General features: G+C 38.3%; 1 protein-coding gene across 2 annotated transcripts; it reads right to left on the minus strand.

Moving 5' to 3' along the window:
• Positions 1-6,119: 6,119 nt before the first annotated feature.
• UTP15 (UTP15, U3 small nucleolar ribonucleoprotein, homolog (S. cerevisiae)) lies at positions 6,120-24,197 on the minus strand. 2 transcript variants are annotated; one of them, XM_008573310.1, is made up of 13 exons: positions 24,030-24,166; positions 19,700-19,875; positions 18,190-18,282; positions 17,913-18,097; positions 16,576-16,754; positions 15,840-15,965; positions 14,126-14,261; positions 12,424-12,508; positions 11,350-11,499; positions 10,534-10,635; positions 10,230-10,363; positions 10,003-10,061; positions 6,120-9,242 (listed from the first exon to the last, which is right to left on the minus strand). In XM_008573310.1, the coding sequence occupies exons 2-13, from the start codon at positions 19,787-19,789 to the stop codon at positions 9,025-9,027; spliced, it is 1,557 nt and encodes a 518-aa protein (XP_008571532.1). In that variant the 5' UTR covers positions 19,790-19,875; positions 24,030-24,166; the 3' UTR covers positions 6,120-9,024. The 2 variants fall into 2 exon arrangements, with proteins under 2 accessions (XP_008571532.1, XP_008571533.1); XM_008573311.1 differs by lacking the exon at positions 19,700-19,875 and having other exon boundaries at positions 24,030-24,197.
• Positions 24,198-24,205: the final 8 nt, after the last annotated feature.

Consider the following 24,205-nt stretch of genomic DNA (forward strand, 5'->3'; position numbering starts at 1 on the left):
GGAGAAAAAGGAACTGTCATACATTGTTGGTGGGAATGCAAAATGGTGCAACCCCTATGGAAAATGGTTTGGAGGTTCCTCAAACAGCTGAAGATAGATTTACCATATGATCCAGCTATCCCACTACTGGGAATGTACTCAAAGGAATGGAAATCATCAAGTTGAAGGTATACCTGTTCCCCAATGTTCATTGCAGCACTCTTTACAATAGCCAAGAGCTGGAATCAGCCCAAATCGTTCCGTATCGGATGAGTGGAAACGGAAAATGTGGCGTATCTACACAATGGAATATTACTCAGCTATAAAAACGAATGAAATACTGCCATTTGCAACAACATGGATGGACCTTGAGAGAATAATATTGAGTGAAACGAGTCAGGCAGAGAAAAAGAAATACCACATGTTCTCACTCATGGTGGGAGCTAAAAAATAAACAAATTAATTCACCCACATACATACACAAAAAAAACCGGGAGGCAGGGGAGAAGATATAACAACTATACTTTTTTGAAGTTGTTACAACAAGCAAACAGAAAGGACATTCTTGGCGGGGAGGGGAGAGAGGGAGGAGGGAGGGAGGTGTCGGTGATGGGCCATAATAAGCATATACATTGTATATTGACAAAATAAAAATTTAATGAAAAAAAAAGATTCAAAGATAAAAAAAGATAAATAAAATAAAATATGAATCTTTCCATGAACTTTTTGAAGTACCTCGTATATATACATATATGTGTATGTAATATATAATATATAGTATGTCGTATTTTATTCCAATCTCCCTTCCATCCTCTTTCTGCCAAGGCAAAGGAAACTATCAAAAGTAGGATTACATTCAGGGCTGGGCTTTTCAATGAACATTGTACTTTCAAAAGCAGAAGCTCTCTTCCCCTGTCCCAACTCTCCCTTACCTGTTGATGTCAAAGATAAAGTCCACAATTAGTCACAGCACTTAAATTTCAAATGCACTTACTAAAACATAGACACAGTAGTGAAAATAGCCCAGAGGATCTTCTCTTTTGATCAGGGAAGGGACAGGGAGGGAGAAAGGGCTTGACAATTCTGAAAGGGGAGAGGGCAGCCATTGAGAGCAGTGGAGTATCAACAGGAGGCTGAGGAAAATGGGGAAAGTCAGCAGTGGCCTGAGCTTGCTAGAACCCACCCTGCTGTTTCCATGTTTCTTGTTGACAGAATCTCAATCACAGTGTGCAGCTACCTGCACTAGCACAGAGAGGATGCTAGTTAAGCATTTCTAGTTAAGGAAGAGAGTGGTGAGAACTTCGGGGCGTGGGTGTGGCTGTCTTCAACATGAGAAGCCTCCAAAGATTAGAAGGTTGCCCTCATCCACCCTGTTATCACAGCCCCAAGACCTTGGGCACACAGTTTGCAATCTAGAATAGTTGTTAAGTGAATAAACAGAAGGATGCCAGTGGGTGCATGTGAGCCTCTGATGCTGCCTGAGCACCACTCAAGGCTCTGCCGAGGTGGGGAGGGCCCCTCCAGCCTGGCCAGGGGAGCTGCCAAGCACAGAGCGGCAGTCCTAAGGGACCTCTCTCCAAACCTGTGGGTTCATGAGCTGCTGGAGAAAATACCTGGTAAGCTGGTGCAAAGCAGCTGGAAAAATCAAGCCATGGGCTGGAAGAATCAAGCCACGGAAAGGGTTTAAGAGTAAGAATCAGTGAGAGGAAGAAAACCCAGGGGCAGATCTGGGATGCTCAGGGCCGGGGACCACAAGTAAGGAGTAGAGGGGCCATATCCAGCGTGATGGTTAATTTTAGGTGTGTGAGTGAATTAAGTGATACCCAGATAGCTGGGAAAGCATTATTTCTGGGTATGTCTGTGAAGGTGTTTCTGGAAGAGACTGGCATGTGCATCAGTGGACTGAGAAAGAAGAGCCGCCCTCACCCAATGTGAGTGGGCGCCATCTACTGAGCTGAGGGTCTTGATAGAACAAAATGACAGAGGAGAGAATTCTCCCTCTTTCCTGGATCTGAGATACCCTCCTTCTGTTGCCCTTGGACATCGGAACTTCAGGTTCTCTGGCCTTCAGACTCCAGAACTGGGGTACCAGTGGCACCCCTGGTTCTCAGGCCTTCAGACTTGGGCTGAGGCACGCTACTGGCTTTCCTGGTTCTCCAGCTTGCAGACGGTCTGTCATGGAACTTAGCTTCCATAACTGCATGAGCCAATTCCCTTAATAAATCCTCTCATAGATATAGATATATAGCTATAGACATAGATATAGATATAGTCTTATTGGTTCTATTTCTGTCGAGAACCCTCACACAGCCAGGAAGGGCCAAGGCCAGTGGCTGGGCAGGTTGGTGGATCAAGTGGTTGCCAAGTGAATGTTTCAGACCAAATTAAGGAAGTGGATCCACGCCCCAGATGGGAAGAGATCACACTTCTTCAGGGACCCAAGGCTGTCTAACAGAACCTTCTGCAATGGCGGAAATAGTCTATATCTCTGCTATTCATCACAGTAGCCACTAGCCACATGTGGCTATTGAGCACTGAAAATGTGGCAAGTGTGACTGAGAAACTGAGTTAATAATTCTTAATTAAAATCAAGAAACAATAAGGAGTGGCCCAGTGATCTTTTCATTTTAATTTAAATAGCCACATGTAGCTAGTGACTACTGTATAATACAGTGCAGGTAGAAGCTAGAAAAAATTTGGGCCTAGGTGGGAAAAGACTCTAGAAAACCCTTAGGAGGGATAGCTCAAGGCTTTAACTCTCTGCCAAGCTAAGTAACATAAAAGTGTATCTGTGATGTCAGCAGGAGTCCCTGCCCTTAAGTTCTGACAGGTAAGAATGGGGAGTAGTTGGGTGTTCAGACTGTATGAAAAGAAATTGAGAAAGAAACTGAACAGACGTAAACAGAGTTGAGGAAGAAACATCCATAGAAAAAAGAAGTGGAGAAAGGCTCTGAACCAGCATCAGGGTCTTCAAGGAACAAATTTCCAGCCAAGGAAAACATCATCAGTATCCCAAGCCAAAGAGCCTTCCACATGGAAGCTGCCTGGTCTAAAGTGAAGGACGGTTTGATTATTCATCACATGTCTCCAATATCATTACCCTCCATTCAGTTACTCCCTCCTTTTAAGTCTCCCTAACTCCACAATACACCATCTCAAGGAGTGATGAGATTGAATGTGTGTCTGAAGACCACTCTAGCTGCAATATGGAGGATGGATTGGAGGCAGCTGTAAGAAAGGCCACTGATGTAGTCGACAGAAGAATTAGTTAGGGTCACTAAGGGAATGGCAATGGGGTTGGAGAAATGAGAGGACATCCAGGAGGCAGCAGTTGGGCAGTACGTTGGAGACTGCTCGGATATGGGGAGGAAGTGAGAGATGAACAAGGATGAGGCAGTTTCACCTCATGGTAAATGGTCCAGGTTTTGAAGCCAAATTGCCTGGGTTTGAATATTAATTTTGTCACAAACTGGGTGAACTTGAGTGAACTTACTCGGTGCTGAGTGAACTTAACCTGTTCTCCTGTTTCTCTAAAAATGATTGCCCCCTCCCACCCTCCACAACACCTGTGCAGCAGGTATGAAGAAGGTACCCAGAATTCTACAAGCTCCTGGGAAGATCTCACCTCTCTCCCTTCCTCACACCCAGCATCTATGTCAAGATGATCGGGGTTAATGCCATAATGACCTCTAGCCCTCTCTATGCCAGTCATCACCACAAGAGGCCAGGACCTCTAGGTCATTTGTCATCTTCTAGACTCCATACATCCTTTCTTTTGCCTCCATTTCTATCCTTCTCCAACTCCTAGACCCTTGCCTCTGCTCTCTGGTTCTTACAGTCAGTCATCAGCAATACCCCTTACATCCTCAACCTCTGCTCTGGACATTCTCAAGTCCTTGATCTAACTAAAACTTGGTTCTCCACTGATGACACTCCTTTGTCTACAGTCCTTTCAAGTGCTAATGTTGTTCCTACACCTCATACAACTGCCCTAATAGGTGGGGTAGGTGATCCTTAATGCTGTTTCCAGACCATTCTCCCTCTCTCCTTCCCAAGAAGGCCTCTCTATTGAATCCTCAGTTCATTGGACTATGTCCTTAATATCCCACCCTGTTGGTCATCACAGATCACTGGGCCACTCCCCATTGTTTCTTGAACATTTTAGCTCCTGGCCCCTCTAACACTACTGCTGTCATAATTCTTGCTCTCTCACCAAGATCTTTCATGTCTCTAGCTCACTATCTCTAGTAGGCAAAACACACTTCTTCAGCTCCACAGTCTACTGACCCAGCTATGTTTTCACTGTCCTCACTTGCCTGTGACCTCATTTCCTTACTTACCCTAGCTTAGATTCCATGGAATCATAATCGCTCCTTTGCATAAATCTCACCACCCTTGCTCTTTTTCAATTACTTTTCATTCACCTATGAAAACTCCAAAGCTGGTTAAATCCATATCTCAGCTTATTCCACATCTGCATTCTCACAGCTGAATGTGAACAGAGAAAAACATACAATCATGCTAATCAGTCACACTGTAAATCCACTACAGTAACACAAAATCCTTGGTGCTCCTGGTAATCCTATTTCATTGTCTAGTCCATTTATTCCCCCATCATCATAATAATAGCTAACAACAGGGATATTCTAGGTACTTTTATAGATATTAACCCAATTCTCACAACCATCCTATGTAATTTTGTTTCTGATTGACAGAGGAGGAAAAAGGTACAAGGTGGTAAAATAACTTTCCCCAAATCACAGTGTCAAGCCAAGATTCAAATCCAGGCAAATGGTGCTGAAGTCTGAGTTCTCAGCCTTTCTAGGAGTATGTCATACTTTCTGTTCTTTCCTCAAACTTCCAATACCTCCTCCTCCTCCCACCTTTTTCAGTTGGTTATCATTTTGGTTTTTCGCCAATGAAGGTACCCAGTAAAGAACTTCCACAAACCTCCACTATCACATTTACCCACCAAATTTCATCTGTGCCTGTATGTACTGTCTTCCCTTCTGAACCATACCCAAACCAGTCACTCTTCTATCTAAGCCAACCCTTCCACTTGGGCACTTGGCCCTATCCCTCCTCCTAAGGACATCGCTCCAGCAATTGCTGTCCAGCACCCCCCCACACCCCCCATCCTGTATCATGTTCCCTCTCTACAGGATTATCCCCACTGACATACATTCTGTCATTGTTCCCAACTTAAATCTCAAATGAAGTATGGATCTTAAGGCAATTTCGCTAAGTGAAAAAAGCTAGGCACCACCCCTCCACCCTAAATTCTGATTCCATTTGTATAAAATTCTTGAAAATGCAAACTAAACTGCCATTCAGTGGTAACAGAAGTAGATCAATAGTTGCCGGGGGAGGAGGGGCGGGGAGACAAAGGAGGAATTACCAAGGGGCAGGAAGAAACTTTTGAGGGTGTCGAACATGTTATCTTGATTGTGGTGGTTTCATGGAAGTACATATGTCAAAATATATCAAATAGAACACTTTAAATATGTGTAGCTTATAGCCTATTAACTACACCTCATTAATTTAAAAAAAAAAAAAAAAAACACCAAAAAAACCTCTTGACCCCATATCCCTCCAGCCATTGCCCAATTTTTCCACTCCTTTTTATGGTAAAACTATCCAAAGAGCTATCTAAACAGTCTCCAATTTCTAGCCCTTCTGTGACTTTATCTTTCCATCTCCTCTCCCTTGCTCCACACCAGCTAAACTGGCCACCTTGCTGTTCCTAATTCCCAAGGCATGCCTCTGCCTCAGGATCTTTGATCCTTAGATGTCAAGGATCCCTCACTTCCTTAAGAACTTTGCTCAACTGTCACCCCAGCAAAGCCTTCCTTAACTATTCCATTTAAAACCTCAACCCACTTGTCTCCCCAATCATTTCCTATCTCCCTCACCTGCCTGGTGGTTCTCCACATCATTCAGCACTATCTGATCCACTATATACTTTACTTGTTTATTCAACATCTCCTGCAACTAAAATATTAGTTCCAAGAGAGCAGGAATTTGAGTCTGTTTTGTTCCTTGCTGTAACCCCAATTCCCTGGCCTCTAATGTGTCTGAAGAAACATCAGGATTAGTGTCTTCGGAATCATTTGGTTGTAAAAAAGAGAAACACACTCGCATCTAAGCAAAAATAATTTATTAGAGGGGTTCCAAAGAATCTCATGGACCTCTGGGGGGAGGAAGTACAGCCAGAATAAGGGACATAGCCATCAGGAACTAAGACTGTTTCTCTCTCATCTAGTCTCATCCTAAGGTAGGATGATCTGTCTTTATTTTCTCTGCACTAGGTTTCATTCTCCCTTCTCTCTGCAGACAAGCTTTCTCTCCTGATGATCCAAACACAGCATTCCCCACCTCCCACATTTTCCAAGATCATGAATAACTTATAAGTCCCAGTTACAAATCCCTGGTAAGAGAAGGCTTGAGTCAGTTGACCCACACTTCTGGTCCAGTTACCCATGACTGAAGGAATAGTCATGCTGACACCTACTTACCAATAAGAGTGTTTTTTTCAGAGTCTAAGAGGGCATTTTGTTCATAGGAAAAACTAATTACTTGCTAAAATATTAGCATTTAAAATAGCTAAAATAAAGCATTTAAAATATCTCCTTAAGCATGTAAGTTTAACTTACAAATATTCTACTTAGAAAATGAATACACTTTAATACTCACTTTCAAGGGAGCCTTTAACTGTTTGGTAGAATTCATTTAAGTTGAACATACTAAATTTAACAGTCCCATTTACAATTCAAATTCTTTTAAATGACTTAATAGCATTTATAGGTTCAAGGAATGTAATTCTCTTTTAGAAAAGATTGGGCACGTTCAGAATGGTAAGGCCATAGACTGATTCTTTTCTAAATAGCACTTCAAATGTTTGACCCAACAAGCAAAACCTTCCTGGATGCTTAACTCTTATAAATATAATAAATTAAACATACAGTGACTTTCTAAGTTCTGAAAAACATTTCAATATTTTTGTAGGCTTAGTAACATTTAAAAATACCTCTGAACTAAAAATTCTAAGTGTAAAAATCTGCTAGGCATTTTTAATTAGAATCTTAAGGCCAATGTCACATACTGTAATATGCCAATTGTGTTTAAATACTTCAAATAGTAAATACTATAGTTTGTCTCAATGAATGTAAAAAACTCCTGAACTTAACATTAAAGTATTTATGATTATGGGGATTGTTTCCTTTTTGAAAATTTATAATTACATATTTCATTTGAGAACTATAGCACTCAGTGAGGTTTTATTGAGTAGTTTAGCCTTAGCAGGCAGACCAGTTCACAGTGCTGGGATGATGAAGCACTCAAGTTTGGGAACTTCAAGTGAATGAACTTCTTTAGTTAATTCAATTTTAACTGAGAATAATACCAACCTTAGATGGTTGTTGTAGAATCAAATGAAATAATGTATGGGAAAACTCCTGTCACATGTCACCTACCAGATGGCAGCTATAGTTTTAGATAGAATTTCAACTTCTCATTTTTACTAGTATGCAAATTATCAGCATACTTTTGAAGTTTATTTTTTTAAAAGCTTTTCAACAGAAATTGTTTAAATAAATTAACTCTCTTCAACCTGAAGTTTCTGATCTTGACTAACCTCATTACTCAGGGAAGCAAACTCCTGATATCTTACAAGCCATTGTACTACATGGATTGCTTAAATCAATTTGCAGAAGAGAAACTAGACCCTATGTTTGAGCATATGCCATTACTAGAACATTTTGAGCATATGCCATTACTAGAACATATAAGTATGCCACTTTTTTCTGCTTTAAAAAAAGCTGAATTTACAGAACTAAAATTATGAGAGATTTGCATTACAAAATCTTCCTCTAAGGATTCTTCTAGCTCAAGACATTTTTCTTTACAGATTATTAATTAATTGAGGTGGGGTAAGAATAGAGGGAAGGTAGAAGAGGTAGCAATTGTGACATCAGTGTGCTAAGAGTCACTATCCATTGACTATCCATCAGGAATTAATACATCTCAGAAAGCCAATAAGAAAATAAAAATCTCTTTATAAAAAAATGTGATTTATATTGAACTTTCAAAAACACAGCTATTTTTCAAAGCAAACTGCTCCAGTTTGGGGTTCTGAAACAAGATGATTATGAAGAACAATGGGGAAAAAAATCTAAAGACAAAGCAGAGAAAATAGTTCTCAGAGGATTAGGTGGCTACAAAATAAGTTCCAAACAAATATATAAAATAGGCTGAAAGGTCATTCCCCTGACCTAAGCAAAAATGAAAATTTGGTAGAAAGACTGAATACTGAAAGGAAGGGGAAAAAAACGTGGTCCAATAAGGTCTATCTGTAGACCTTGTTCTGATAAGGACAATCAAGATTAAAGAAGTAAAAAGAAAAACCTGGGATGGAGCACAATTTTTAGCCAGCTAGTGTTGATTATTAAGAGCTGACCCCTGATTTGCCACACTTGAAACACATACCGTCCTATTACCAGCTGAAGCAGATTAGCACGTGATCTAAGACAAGTGACAATATCAAGGAGAGGAGAGGCAAGCTAAGCAGGAGCCTGGAAATCCCAAGGGCACTGATTACAGTGAAGAGTTTTTTGTTGCTGTTGCCATTTGTTTTTGTTGTTTTCCAGGATAGAAGTAAAAAAAAACAAGACTCTGTTCCTTTGGCAGAATTCCCAGTTGGAACCCTCTCCTGAGGGTCCATGTTTGAACTCCCTTCTTAATGCTTACCCAAGTGTAGATAGAAAACTTTGCTGTATTAAAATTAACATCAACTCATCCAATGTAGATATATAGTGTGACCATGTCAATTTAGATCTTCTAGCTGAAGATGACATAAAATAATTCCAAATATTACATGAAAAACCATGTCTTAAAATAGGTATTTACCAATCATAATTATTCCAGTCTCTTCCAAAAAACTGCTTCTGTAAATAGTTTTCTTAATGTATCAAAGAGATTCTCTTTCCAATGGTTAATAGAGTCAAATCTGTTCCAAGTTAGGAGTTCTTATGTCTTATTAAGCAGACACTATGATTCTATCTGCTTGTTCTCGAGAAATCCATCAGCTGTATGTTTGAACACAGAAGTGCTTTCTTTCCTTGTCATGGTAGCAAACAGCATATCCATCATCCCCAAGGTTTCTAGTAGTTCTCTTTGATAATCAATCTCTTTTTCTACAAGTCCCTGAAGTACCAAAAACTTTTTATCAACTACAGGTGACTGACCAATCACAGGCAGGTAGATATCTAAAAAGAGAAAGAAAACACATTAACTATGAACATCTTTATACAAATAAGTAAAAAGCAATAGTTAGATAAAGTATAAAAATATTAAATATAAAGGCACTGAAAAAATCTGTATTTTATAATTTATGATTTATAGAAAGCATAATGATCCGTCTAGATAAATTTATTTCAAAAAGAAATAATTAAAGTACAGAGTGAAGGGTCTGATTTATTTTCATTCTCCCATTAAAAAAAAATAGTTGACCATTATAAATGTTCATGAAAAAAAATTTAATCATAACCCTAGTGCCAATCAATTCAAAGTCACACCACTGTAAACATTTTATTCCATTTTATATTGCATCAACTATTGTTGGTGTCGTCGTTTGTTTGCTCCATGAAGATCCTTTCTGGAGAACTGATAAAACCAAAATAATTTGATCTACTTGATTTCCATATTTGATTTTATTATTTGACACTCTACTTTTGCAAGTATGCTAGGATTTTCAAGTTTTTTTTTTTTTTTGTCTTTTATCCTTTTTTCCGTGTCCAGCAACGGATCGCAACCCTCAGTGTTGCCCCCGTACCGGACCGGGGACCGGCAACGGGACCACAGCCCTCGGTGTTGCTCCCGCGCCTCGCTCAGCCAGTGAGCGGGAACCGGTCCGTATGTGGGATCCGAACCCTCGGGCGGGAGCGCCGCCGCGCTTCCCAAGCGGAGCACTATCCAGTGCGCCACCGGGCCGGCCCCTAGGATTTTCAAGTTTTAACAACTACTTACCAATAATTATTTCAGCAGCATTGATCAAAACAGGGGCAAATCTTGGCTGAGACAGGTTCCTACAAAGCAAAAGTTCTATTTAATGAAAATTGGTAACTTTAAAACTTCTTAAAACAGATCTAATGTTCTGTCAGTTCTCTACAAAGATCAAACTAAACGTCTTTCATTTGGTGATAAAGAAGGACTTCAGATGCAAAATACAAGTGTCTCATAGACATAAAACATACCTTATCAAAAAATTAAGAACACGACTAATTTCCTTTTCATCCCGACCTGCAAGGGCATTTGCAAGGACTCCTCTTCGATTTAGCTCCTTTATGATGGAAACTGTAATTTCAGGTGTCTTTATCGTACAGTCAGGCTAGAAAAATTATCAGAGTCAACATGAGCAGACAAGACAACACAAGGAAAAAATCACTGTCTTGCACTAAATTACCAAGTTTGAATAGGTTTTTCCTTTCACAGTCCCAAGTCATAGTAGTGCACAAGGCAAGTGATAAAATGATTCTTTAAAAAATGCTCCTCGCTCACCTCAAGAACTCTGTCAAGTGCCTTAGAGATTCGAAAATTTTTCAGATCCCTGTCATACAATTCTAGGTGTTTCTTTCCTGGCCTGTTGATCAAAATGTCATCCTGAAAAGTAAATTATAGAGGAGAAAAATCAATTTGCATAAAGCTCAACTCAAAATAAACTTTTTCTTAATGGAGTGGTATTTTTTTTTAACCAGGGTGCCCCTGAACTATATCACAAATAATGTTTATATGCCCATAATGCAGATGAAATGAAAATGGAATAATCTGCCAAATCAATGTGTTCTTACTCTTTCATGATTTTAACTTACAACAAACACAATTGCCTCAATTCTGGGCAAAAATTACTCATTTCAATTCCCTTTACATGGCAAGTAGTGTGCTTTAGTACAAAGAGAACTAAAACAAGAATCAGAGATATTTAGATCTAGTCTCAACAACTCTAGATACTAGTAATAAAACCCTGGATCAATCACAACTTCTTTGTGTCTCAATTTTCTCAGGTGCCAAATGGGGACTTTATTGGCTCTATGACTTTTCAGCATTGTTCAGAAGATCAAATCAGCTAGCATGTGAAAGACACTATTTTGCATGTGATAAAGCACTGTAACATTATGTTATGATTCAGAGTATGAAATAAAGTAGTCCTTGTTCCCGATTACTCAATCTATCAATCTGAAGATAATTCTGATGTAGACAAAAGCAAAATAAAGTTAGTTGCCATGTGAACTATGCTTTCCAATAACGTGCAGGGAATGGAGTTGGCTACTCTAACAAATTTCACCTTTTGAACAAATATGCAAAATACACAAATACCCGTTGCTTCATGTAATTTTTTCCTTTAATAAAGGTTCGATATGCAGGTCGTCTTCTCCTGGGAAGATAATCCTTCTTTGCTTCAGATTTCCGATGTTTAACACTCAGTATTCCATTGGTCATTCCTACAACTATTGTTTCATCTTCATGCTAACAGCAATTAGAAAAATCAGTTAATCTATTCCTAATTCATAATTTATAGTACTTTTAATTCAAAATAACATTTGTAATGTGCTTGCTATTAATATATATTTTCACCAACAGTTCCATTCAGACAGATATTCTGCCTAACGATGATCTATGCAAAAAGAGCAAAATCATTTTTTCCTCTGGGATACAGTGTTGACAGAACTTATTGCACTTGTAAAATATCACTGGCAAAGCTTGTATAATAATACACAGTAATAACATCAAGGATTACATGGTGGCATGACTTTCTACAATCTTTCCCCCTCAAAATATTTTTTAATAAGCTTTTCCTCTCCCAAATAAGATTTTTTTTTTACAGCCAGTCAAATTTAGCAGTGGGGGGTTGTATACCAATTTTAGTGACACTAATGTTAGTAAGTTCTGATAACCCACTACCATTGGACCAGCCCCAATTCAGACTTCTATATAATATATTAAAATGTCTTCCTGCCCAATATGGGTCCTGATGAAACTTGACAGCATACATTTCAGAAAGAATGGTTAATAAAGAAAAGAAGATATTTCATTTTGTTGACCCCTTCTCCACCCACCTTTTTGTCTGCTCAGAGAGCCAAATGCCTTTACAGAGTATTATAATATCCTTGAGTTAAATAGGTTGAAGAGAGATTTATCAACTTCCCAGGTCCTGTACTTAGTGTTAACAATGCCTACAGAACTATACTTAGTTTAAAGCTATGTAGTGAGTGGGACCTAAGCCTGAATTTATGCTAAGTTATTAGGGGAGGTCACATATTCTAACAATTACCTTAAATATCAAATGTGCAAGAACACTTTTTCAAATCCAAGATAAACCCTGAAATTCCATTTAGTTTTATTTAACAGGCAAGGTTAGTGACAGCTTTAAAAAGAGCTAAAAGTACTTACTGAAAGTGCAAGACTTAAAATTGAAGCTGCATAATCAAAACTGTGAACTACTTTGTAGGAAGTTGTGCTATATACTTTCACTTTCCTAATAAAAAAGAAAAGCTTTGTCATAAATCCTCTTGGAAATGAGCATGAAACTCAAAATATGAATACTAAAACTTACACAACAGTGAAGTAAAACAATTAGTAATGTTAATTACAAAGTAATTCATCACTGAATCCCTTAAAAAAAAAGTGAACAGTATATCAGCATTAATCATAACGTCTGCATGACTTTGACTAGCCACTTCTAAAAGAGGATAGACCATGAATCACTCTTATCTGAGGATAAAGAGTAAAGAAAAAGTAGCAATGAAAGTACATTTGAAGTCAAAACAGCAGGGTTTCTCAACCTCAGCATTACTGACATTTTGTGCCATAGAATTCTTTGTTGTAGGGGCTGTTCTGTGCATTGTAGAATGTTTAATAGCACCCCTGACTTCTACCGCCATATAGTAAAGGCACCATGCCCTGAAGTTGTGACAAAAGCCAAAAATGTCTCCAGATATTGTTGAATGCCCGCTGGCAGATAAAAATCACTCTGGGTTGAGAACCACAGCAAACAGAGCCAATTTACCCTTAGCTTTTTAGGGATATATCTAAAAATCAAGTTCCGAATTGCCTAGTAACACTATTTCAAAGAATCTGCCATACATTTACATGATAACTTCTTCTCTATTAAAAAATATTTTCTAGCTTTTAAAATATGTATTTTTAAAAAATAAACATACTGAAAACGAAGGCTTTTCATAATGGGAGAAAAAATGGAAATATGGAAATAAAATGACCAACAATAGATGAAAAGTAAATTCTAGAACTGTGCCACAGTTCTAGTCACATGTGGCTATCCAGCACTTGAAATGTGGCTAGTGAAAATAAGGAACAAAGTCTTTAATTTTAATTACAATTTACATTGATTACATATTAAAATATTGTATATGTTTTATATATATTTTACTTTTGTATTACATATTGGGTGAAACAAAACATATTATTAAAATTAATTTTTTACCTAGTTTTTTTTTAACCTTTCTTAATGTGGCTGCTAAAACATTTAAAATTACATATGTGGGCCTAGGTAGTTAGCTCACTTAGTTAGAGCATGGTATTATAACACCAAGGTCAAGGGGTTCAGATCCTCATACTGGCCAGCCACCCAAAAATAAATAAAATAAAATTACATGTGTGGCCTATATTTCTACTGGACAGCACTACTCTAGAACATTAACTAATGGAGTACTAAATATCTATTTAAAATAGTAATATTTGGATCACATTAATGTGTAGAAATGTCCACACAAAATTTCAAATTTTAAAGGATATAAACTAGAATATATACCTATATTCATTATAAAAATTTCAAAATCCATGAATGCATAATAATGATTTTAAAAGAAACTATAGAATAAAATTATTTTAAAAGATTATCATTTGTATGGTTGAATATAGTGCTCAAATATGTAAGTTAAAACAAATTATGTAAAAGGAGAAAATAAGTAACTATGTAAATTATAGGTCAAAACTATTTTCAACTCAACAGATTTTTTTTCATGGAAATCATTATTGGAATACTTATTACGAATACTGCTGAAATAAGTCATTTCCTCAAGTGGTAAACACTTGTACACTAATAATAATGAACAAAGAAAATTAAAATGCTAACCTATCCAGTGAGCCAGAGAGTAACCTCTGTCCAGAGCTGCTCAGACATAAACACGTCACAGTTTTGTGATGATTCTTCAAAGACACTAGCAACTGTCCTCCTTTTAACATGTCCCAGACTTTAACATAGCGACCTCCTATAAAAAGAAATAATCATTAACTTGATATTCTGCCGATATACTCAAAATTTTAAAGATCTAAAAAGTATTGTTCACCTGACACTCCACAGCACGGAGGCTGAGCGAGGGATTCCAGAACCAGACTGTTTGGTTTAAATACTTGGCTCTGCCACTTACTGGATATGTGACCAATAATAATAGTGAAGTTCCTACATCACAGAACTGTTATGACAAATAATTTCATATTTGTGAAGTACATAGAAATGCTTAGCAAAATAAAAAGTGTGACTGAAAAATATCTCATTTTAAGAAAATTATAATAAAGTCAATCTTTAAAAGAAATTCTGTATAACCGTGGAAATGAATAATGTGGATTTTATTTCCAAAAAATTTTGTGAACCCCAACAAAACTAAAAAACTTCCCTATAATTTTATTCTGAGAGTTGGAAAGATCCTTAAAGGTAATTTAATTCAATGATTTAAAAAGAATTTTTTAATATAACATCTTCTTTCAGCAAAACATCAAGCAAAAGTCTAGTACAAAAAACAGAAAATGGAGTGGGAAGGAAGAGTGAGGTTCTTATCTACCCTGATTGGGGAACAGGGTCTGGAACCCCACCACTCACATGTGGCAGCTCATGAGAGGGACTACAGTTTGAAACCACTGATCTAGTCCAACCTCACATTTTCAAGGTTTAGAGAAATTCAACGATTGCCCAAAGTCACACAATTAGCTAGTGGCACAGTGGAGATTAGCACACAGGTATCCATTCTTCCTGTTCAAATAGATCTATTTCCATTTCCCAAAGTAACAGCAAGAAAAGTAGATACACCTCACAATGTTATCAACTTTTTTTTTTGGCGGCTGGCTGGTTTGGGGATCTAAACCCTTGACCTGGGTATTACAACACTGTGCTCTAACCTACTGAGCTAACCAGCCAGCCTATTTTTAAATCAAACAGGCACTGGGGAAAAGAGTATAAAACAGAATAATTTCTACCTGGATTTTAGAATTAGGGGAAAAAAAGGCTTAATTAAGAAAAATTAGAGCCATATATATGCTATCAAGTATACATACAACCTATACACTCTTCTAATGTCAACACATTTTTACTTTATTAGCAAATGAAAAAAGCCAATTTACTTCTTCCATTATAATTATGAAAATGCTCTATGCTCAACATAACAAAAAAACACCTAAGTTCAACTTGTTGAAATTGTATCAAGGCCCCTTTTGATTTCACATTATCTCCTCCTCTAGCACTATCAGATATGCTGGGTAAGGGCATTTCAATCACGAGAGTCACATAAAAAGAGACAAGGCTGATTCTAGATCTGAAATAACCTGTTTTCAAAAACTGCCGTAAATATCTTAGGTAGTAATAACAGAAGGAGTATGACCTAGATATCCGGGGTCAAAGAAAATGGTACAGGTTAAGTACATAATACAGGCTCTCGAGTTCTGTGATTTCAGATCTGCCACTTACCCACTTTTCCTTGGAAAAATTAATTACACTGATAAATTATAATAGCAATTGATAAAGAAATAACTGATTCAAGACTAACAATACTGAAAGCTATTTTTGAAAGAAATACCTGTGGATACCAGAAGACCTCCAGAAGGGAAAAGCAGGACGCTCTCCACTGGATGCCCGTGCTCAACAAAAAGAACACTCTTATTTGTCCGTGCATCAAACATCTTCACAGTATGATCATATGACCCTAAAATGTTAATTTTTTGTATCATGTGAGTTTCAAACAAAAACTGTGTGTGTGTGTGTGTATGTGTAGCCAGACGTCAATTTTAAAAGAAAAAAAAGCATAGGTGGAATTTTAAAAAGACACATATTATACATATATACATTAAGACACAATACTTCTTAAACCCTTTGCTACCATTAATTGTTTCTGAGGAAGCACTATACTATATTACACAGAATTTAACTTGCTCTGATCTTAAATTATTCCTATCTTCAGAGTACTGTCACTACTGAATCATCTGGGAATCTTTGCATAGGCACCCACCCACAAAGGCTAAACTGCAGTATTTGTTTCTTGGCTGCTAGAGGTTTTCTGAAAACCAGAGCACCAAACCCATTTACAGTTCTGACAGTTTATGTTTTCAAGACAGCCTGATTTTTCCAAATACACTTGGAAGACAAGAACCACCAAAAGAAGAAAAAGAAAATAAAAAAACAATTGGATAATTAATCAGAAACATATTCCTTTATAAAAAATGTTTACACCTCTCCATCCCAAAAGAGTACCACAGCAACATTAAAGTATATCCCAGTAAGATTATCTACTTCAGGAGGGAAAAGAGCTCACCAACCTGTTACAAAGAGATCCGGGTTCAATTTACTAGCACATCCACACCTCACATAATCAGAATGTTCTTGGAATGTAAGAGTTTCTTTGGAGTTTGGAATATCCCATAATTTAACTGTATAATCATCAGCTCCAGAGATCACATGGTATTTATCAGCTGTAAAATCTACTGTATGAACTGCTCTGAAAGATCAAGGATCAGTTTATTAAAAAGCAAGAAAAATATTATAGCACTGTCTAACTTAAAATGCTCTTTTACCAGAAAACAAAAAAAGCAACTCAGTTCCAGGAAGTATTTGTAGAGGGAAATTATGAGAGAAAAAGAAAACCTTTAAAACAGATGTCTGCCTCCAAGACAGTTTAGAAATGTAAATATCCCTGCACTACGAAGTTAATAAGAATACTAAACAACAGCCTTAAAATTATATTTTCTAGTATGTTAACAACTCTACTTAGCTGCTTAATAAAGATGAATATTCTAAATGCTGAAATAGGGCCGATCCCGTGGCTCACTCGGGAGAGTGCCGCACTGGGAGCGCCAAGGCTGCAAGTTCGGATCCTATGTAGGACTGGCTGGTGCGCTCACTGGCTGAGCACGGTGCGGACGACACCAAGCCAAGGGTTACAATCCCCTTACCGGTCACAAAAATTAAAAAAAAATAAAAATAAATGCTGAAATAAAGGCATTTTTAATTTAAAAAAAAATTTTTAACTCTAAAAAGACTTGCCACTAAGTAGAATTATGTTAAGTGAATTTTGTTATATTTTAAATGTTTTACTGATGGGGAAAGACCATCCTAATAATACACAATAAAAAGCACATGAGATTTTTAAATCAGTAGCAAATTTCAGCAATGATATTGGTAGTCCTGAAACAAAGTTATAATATAGAATTATAGTGGCCATTCAATTTTATCAAGGGGCAAAATACTACAAATCCAAGAAGAAAAGGAAAATCCACCTTCCGACTTGGCTTCAACATAACAGCCTCTAAGATAGTCCAGGGCTATAAAGCTGTCATTAATAGTTGTGAGGTTGCCTGTGGATCAGTGATTCTTAACTTCAACTATGTCACAGACCCCACTGAGGAGTTAATAAAAGAACATTTCCCTAGATAAACATACATTTCCTAAAATGTCACGTACAATTCTAGGGAATTCATAAGCCTCATGAAATTGGACCACGGAACCCAAGTTAAGCACCCTGTCTTAGAACAACCAGGAAATAAAGTACATACAAGTACATAATCTTCATAGAACTGTTCTGTTTTTATTCAAAGCCCAGAAAAAGAACAGAACTTACAACAAAACAAAACAAAAACACATAAAAACTGTCTCTCACTTTGTATGGCCTTCAAACTGCCTGAGGGGAGCCCTCCCACTTATATCAAAAAGTTGAATTCCACCGTCTTCACTGCCAGCCACAAGCAATCTACCGTCCTGTCGAAAAGTAGCACAGTATGCTGTGTCTTTAAATCGGGAAAAGGTTTTTATAGGTTCTTGGGAGTATCGGCCATAAATGTGAATCTACAAGATAAAAAATAGTATTTCATCAGATGGCTCAAGGTCAGTAGTAAACTGTACAAAAGAAAAATAAAGACATTTAATATTGTACTTACCCTTGAGGAAGCTGTGACAGCATAATTATATGGAGGCTGTGGAGAAAAGTCTACTTTCGATACTGCTCCAAACTCCTTGATCTGAACAGGGGTCTTAATGAAAAATAATACAGAATATTAGCAGAGTTACAACTGGTAAGTCCTATGTAAGCATTATTTAATTTTTTACAGATGATTTCTTCTTGTTCTTAGTAATATTTACTAGGTTGCATTTAATACAGAATTATGAAGAAAGCAAAAAAGGTCCATATCCCATCAACCATACTATCCCTGTTGCCATTAAAATAAATAAATCTATGGTTAGAAAGCCACAGGGAAAAAAAAAAGTTATGCCTATACCAGCATACATTTTATCATGTTTTAAAAATGACACAAAGGTTATTATACCATGCAGGCTCTTCCAAACCTTGCTTTTTTTTCACTTGATAAAACATCTTAACTAACTTTTCATAGGAGCAGTAGATTTACCATCCATTATAAGACACACCATAATTTACTATACCAGTCTACTATTAATACACATAGGTTTTTCAAGATATAATATTACAAATAATACTTCAATGAACATCTTTATACATATACTTTAGCAATCTTTTGGGAGGTATGTACATTTTTAAAACCATGATAGATATGGCCAAAAGGTATGTACATTTTTAAAACCATGATAGATATGGCCAAATTGCCCTCCAAAAAGTTTGCACCAATTTCCCTCCCTCAAGTAGCAATGATGACCAAAATTTTTCATTGGTACCTATAGATGAAAAATAGTATCTGAATTATTGTCTTAACTTGTATTTCTTTATTTACAATTAAAGCTGAGTCTCTTTTAATATATTTACTGGCCATTTAAATTTCTTTTCTCATAAACTTCCCAATTCCAAATTTGTCAATTTTTCTATTTAGTTCTTCAGTTTTTAAAAAGTCATTTGTAAGCCTTTTTAGATGGTACAGAAGAACTAATTTCACACTACTTCTTCCTTAGATTAAGAAAGGCAAGACAATGGGCCGGCCCGGTGGCGCACTGCTACAGTGCGCCGCTTGGGAGTGCGGTGGCGCTCCCGCCGAGGGTTCGGATCCCACGTACAGACCGGTTCCCGCTCACTGGCTGAGCGAGGTGTGGGAGCAACGCCGAGGGTTGCGATCCCGTTGCCGGTCCCGGTCCGGTACGGGGGCGACACTGAGGGTTGCGATCCGTTGCCGGACACGAAAAAAAAAAAAAAGGCAAGAAAATATCTTCTTGCATATGAGATTCAATTCTAAAATTTAATTCATTTGGCTTGACTAATCATCTATTCTGTGCTAGGCACTTGTATCGTTAAACTGATCAAGCAGTATGGACTCTCATAAAATTCCAAGAAAAAACAGATGTCTAATTATCCACCCAAACTATAAGCTGCTGATAGATTATTTTTAGTTACTAGTTCTCTGTTAGAGTATCCAAAGTGCAACATGTGCTGGAGAAACTGGCATAATGCTAATCCCCTCCTCACTCATTATCTCCCATACTCACCTTATAATTGTTCCAGTACAGTGTATCTTGAGTGATTTTTTCACCAAGTATAGGATATGTCTGAATAGCTACAGGTTTATAACCAGCCATAATTTCATATAATTACACTGTTATCCAAGGGTCAGTAGTTTGGATTTGATGTTAGAAATAATTATAGTGATTCTCCCTTTAAAAGTCTGAAAAAGAAAATATTTTATATACATGGGTTAATCATAAACTTTTACACAGAGTTATGATTTTCACTCTACCTTCTTTTTTTTTTCCTTTTTGTCTTTTTTCGTGTCTGGCAACGGATCGCAACCCTCAGTGTCGCGCCTGTACCGGACCGGGACTGGCAACAGGATCGCAACCCTCGGTGTTGCTCCCGCACCTCGCTCAGCCAGTGAGCGGCCGGTCTGTATGTGGGATCCGAACCCTTGGCGGGAGCGCCGCTGCACTCCCAAGCGGCGCACTGTAGCAGTGCGCCACCGGGCCGGCTCACTCTACCTTCTTTCAAAAGGATGTGTGGAAGTTTATAGATTAGTGAACAATAAACCATTTAATTGAAAGGGAGAAGAGAGTATCTAAAGGAAGCAGAAATAATGCAGATAAGGACTAACATACTGCACCATCTACTCAGCTGTACACAGAGACCATACACAAATGTTCTCACACCTAACCAACCTGTTTATAACACCTAGGAATAAATCTGGCTCAGCCTGCCAGTAGCCCAACCAGACAGAAGTGCATTAGCTTAGAGAGTTCATTATATGACAACTGAAAACATTAGGATGAAACCGCAAACACAAAAGTTTGCTGAGACTAAGCTTAAGATGGTATTTAATCTATAAAAATATAGTCTACAGACTTGACTTCCTGAAAGCCTAAAAATGCCAAGAAGAAAACAAAGTGAACATTCTAATGTAGAAGCTTAAAATTAAATTTAAAAGTTTAAAATAAAATTAAAAGATAATGTTCTGATAAAGAAACTTAAAAATTAAATTAATTTTACAAGATTTAAAGAGTAGGAAAGAAAACCAGAAAACAGCAATTCTGAAATTAAATTCTAAATTAAAAGACAGAATAGAGAAAAAAAAAGTTAAAATTTTTAACTAACATGTAATTAAGTCTAAACATCTTTCCAAAACTACTCAATTGCGGGGCTGGCCGGTTAGCTCAGTTGGTTAGAGTTCAGCCTTGTAACACCAAGGTCACGGGTTCGGATCCCCATGCCGGCCAGCCACCAAAAAAAAAAAAAAAATACACACAAAACTACTCAATTGCAAGAGATTCAATGTTAGCGGGTGAAGGATTCCAGAAGTGTTACATTAATCATCATCTATTCCAAAAAGCCTGGAAACATTACTTCAGTAATGTTACTGATGTAACATCAAATAAATAAGCATGACATTATTTTAAAGGCTGTTTTGATGAAACATGGCAAACAGTGATTAAAGGGGGAAAACTTCTGTTCTTTCAAGTACCTATAATGTGCAGGACACTGTTCTAGGCACTGGGGATACAATGGTGAGTAAAGCAGACATGGTCTGTGACCTCACATACAGTAGTGGTCCCTCGATATCCATGGGAGATCAGTTCCAAGACCACCCAAGGACAACAAAATCAGATGCTCAAGTACAAAACATAAAATGACATGGTACTTGCATATAACCTATGGATATTCTCCCTGACATGGTATTTGCATAGATTCTATGCACATTCTCCCCTATACTTTTTCATCTCTAGATTACTTATAATACCTAATACAATGTAAATACTATGTAAGTATATAAGTATAGTTGTACTATATTGTTTAGGGAATAATGACAAGAGAAAAAGCCTGTACATGTTTGGTACATACACAATTTTTTTTTAGAACGCAGCTGACCTTTAAATGACATGGTTTTGAACTGCACGGGTCCTCTTACATGCAGAGTTTTTAACCAACAGCTGGTTGAAAACACAGTATTTGGAGGATGAGGAACTAGAATATGTGGAGAACTGACTTTTCTTGTATGCAGGTTCTACAGAACCATCTGTGGGACTTGATTATCCATGGATTTTGGCATACTCAGAGGGGAGGGGGCCTGGAACCAGAACCCTCACATATACTGAGAGACAGCTGTATTTTCAGTCTGAGATTGGTTGCATCCATAGATGCAGAATTCACGGATACAGAGGGCAGACTGGACTCCAATATTTTCTATTTTGGCTGGTGATCAGCACCAGCTAGGAATCTGACTCAGCCTTGACTTGTCCTCCCTCCTCACTCCTAAAAACCAGTTAGCAAGATCTGCTGATTTTACCTCCCAAATCTTTGTAAACTTCTTTGCGTCCACTTCACCCCTAGGTTCCACTGCCCTAATTCAGGCCTTCTCGTCTACTAGTGCAACATCATTTTAAGGTCTCACCGACTCCCGTCCATCTTCCAAATAGCCACCAGCTGTCCTTTGCTACAAAACCCAACACTGCCTAGAAAATAAGGCCCAATCTCCTTAAAATGGCATGTAAGGCCCTCTGTTGATCTCACCCTTGCTTACCTTTCCAGCCTCACCTCTTGTTATTCCCAATTGTTTACTGTTCCCTTAACATACCACACTCTTTCTTGGCTCAATATCTTTGCTCACTTCTGCTCTCTGCCAGAAATGCCCTCTACCTACTTCCTATTTATCATTTAAGGCTCAACTCAGCAATCATGTCCTCCAAGAAAACTTCTCTGATCACCAAGGTTGGGTCAGGAACCTGTCTTCTATGATCCTATTTGATTCTGCATATCTCTGTCAATACCCATAATTACACTGCATTGTAACAATCTCTTTTCCCTGTTAAACTGATCATTTTGTGTCAGGAAGATTTAAAAGAAAGCGCTGAAAGAATGTGGAAGCAAAGTAAGGAAGCATTGTACTGAGTTCTATGGGAAAATAAAAAATTAAATTACAAATGATGCTTATAATATGAACATTGCTATAGAGCAGGGGTTGACAAACTTCTGTAAAGAACCAGATAGTAAAATTTTAGGCTTTGTGGGCCAACAGGCAAAATGAAGAATATTATGTAATTATTTATATAACAAGAAAAAAAATATCCCAAATATTTATTAACAATCCCCCCAAATAATTATAATTTTGTTTATGAATGGGAAAAATGGTATTCTCTGGGGGAGAGGAATAACGTTTTGCTTAATTCAGGCTTAAAGTCAGTATTTCCCATCATCAAACAGATTGCGAGGGCCGGCCTGGTGGCGCACTGGATAGTGCGCCGCTTGGGAAGCGCAGCGGCGCTCCCGTCCGAGGGTTCGGATCCCACGTACAGACCGGTTCCCGCTCACTGGCTGAGCGAGGCGCAGGAGCAACGCCGAGGCTTGCGATCCCGTTGCCGGTCCCCGGTCCGGTATGGGGGCAACACTGAGGGTTGCGATCCGTTGCCGGACACGGAAAAAAAAAGACAAAAAGACAAAAAAAAAAAAAGAAACAGATTGCGAACACTCATCTGTAAACATCATTCTTGACTCACTGGATACACAAAAACAGGCACCAGGCGAGATCTTCCCCTTCCCGCCCCCTTTTTGCCTCTTATTATAGTATAGGAATATAGGTGAAGCAGTACCTAACTCTGCCTTGCCAGAAATAGTTTAAAACTTTACAGGAAAGAAGTGAGGAGTGGTAGCAGTGGTTTGCTAGATTACACAGAGAGGAACAGCGGGGAGTGGGGGGTGACAGGTGGGGTGGGGGGAGGGAGTGCAAATAGCATGAGGCAAGAAATTATATGAGAAGGAATAGGAAGAAAATGATCAGGGAGAAATCAGAGCCTATAACACTGGGACTAACTGAATAACAGATACTACCGTGATACGATGCAGAACGTCAAATAAATGCTCTGAGTAAAGCAGAGTACTGAGAGCTCAAAAGGGGAAGACATAATTCTATCTGGGAGGCATCCGTAAAGTGTGCCATTTCAGCTGGACCTTGAAGTATAACATTAGAACTGGACCTTGAAGTATAACATTAGAACTGCTTCACCACTTGAGATGGGCGCAAAGGCGAAGGGGGGGTGGGTGAAAGGAAGATGCGGGGGTGGCCATTCGAAACTGAGGGAACCTCCTAAGCAAAGACAGAGATAGGATTCTGTCCATTCCCTTGGAGGAGTGCAGATTACTTCAGGGACTAATAACGGTGGGCAGGAGGGAGTATGATCGTAGAAGAGGAAAATCTAGGTCGAAGCAAAATTGCGGGGATCCTGAGAGGTCGGTGAAGGAGCGTAGCCATTCTGTGGAGCCTGGGAGCATACCAGATTCCACAGGAAGGCCCGATGTAAGTCCGGTCCATTCCCAGTGGGAGCCGCCTTCACCTACCTCTGCTGGGCCCCAAGGGTCCGTCGGGGCACCCCACCTTCAAGGACAATTTCTTGGACTCCGCCAGCTCCCTACCCTGGACCGTTCTGGATCACTTGCAGGAATCACGCGGACCCTCAATGCCCCGCCGACACACATGAAGAACGAAACGTCGCGCGAAGATGACGTAACGGCGC

Source organism: Galeopterus variegatus, unplaced genomic scaffold, assembly GCF_000696425.1.
Source record: "Galeopterus variegatus unplaced genomic scaffold, G_variegatus-3.0.2 Scaffold902, whole genome shotgun sequence".
Classification (NCBI taxonomy): Eukaryota; Metazoa; Chordata; class Mammalia; order Dermoptera; family Cynocephalidae; genus Galeopterus; species Galeopterus variegatus.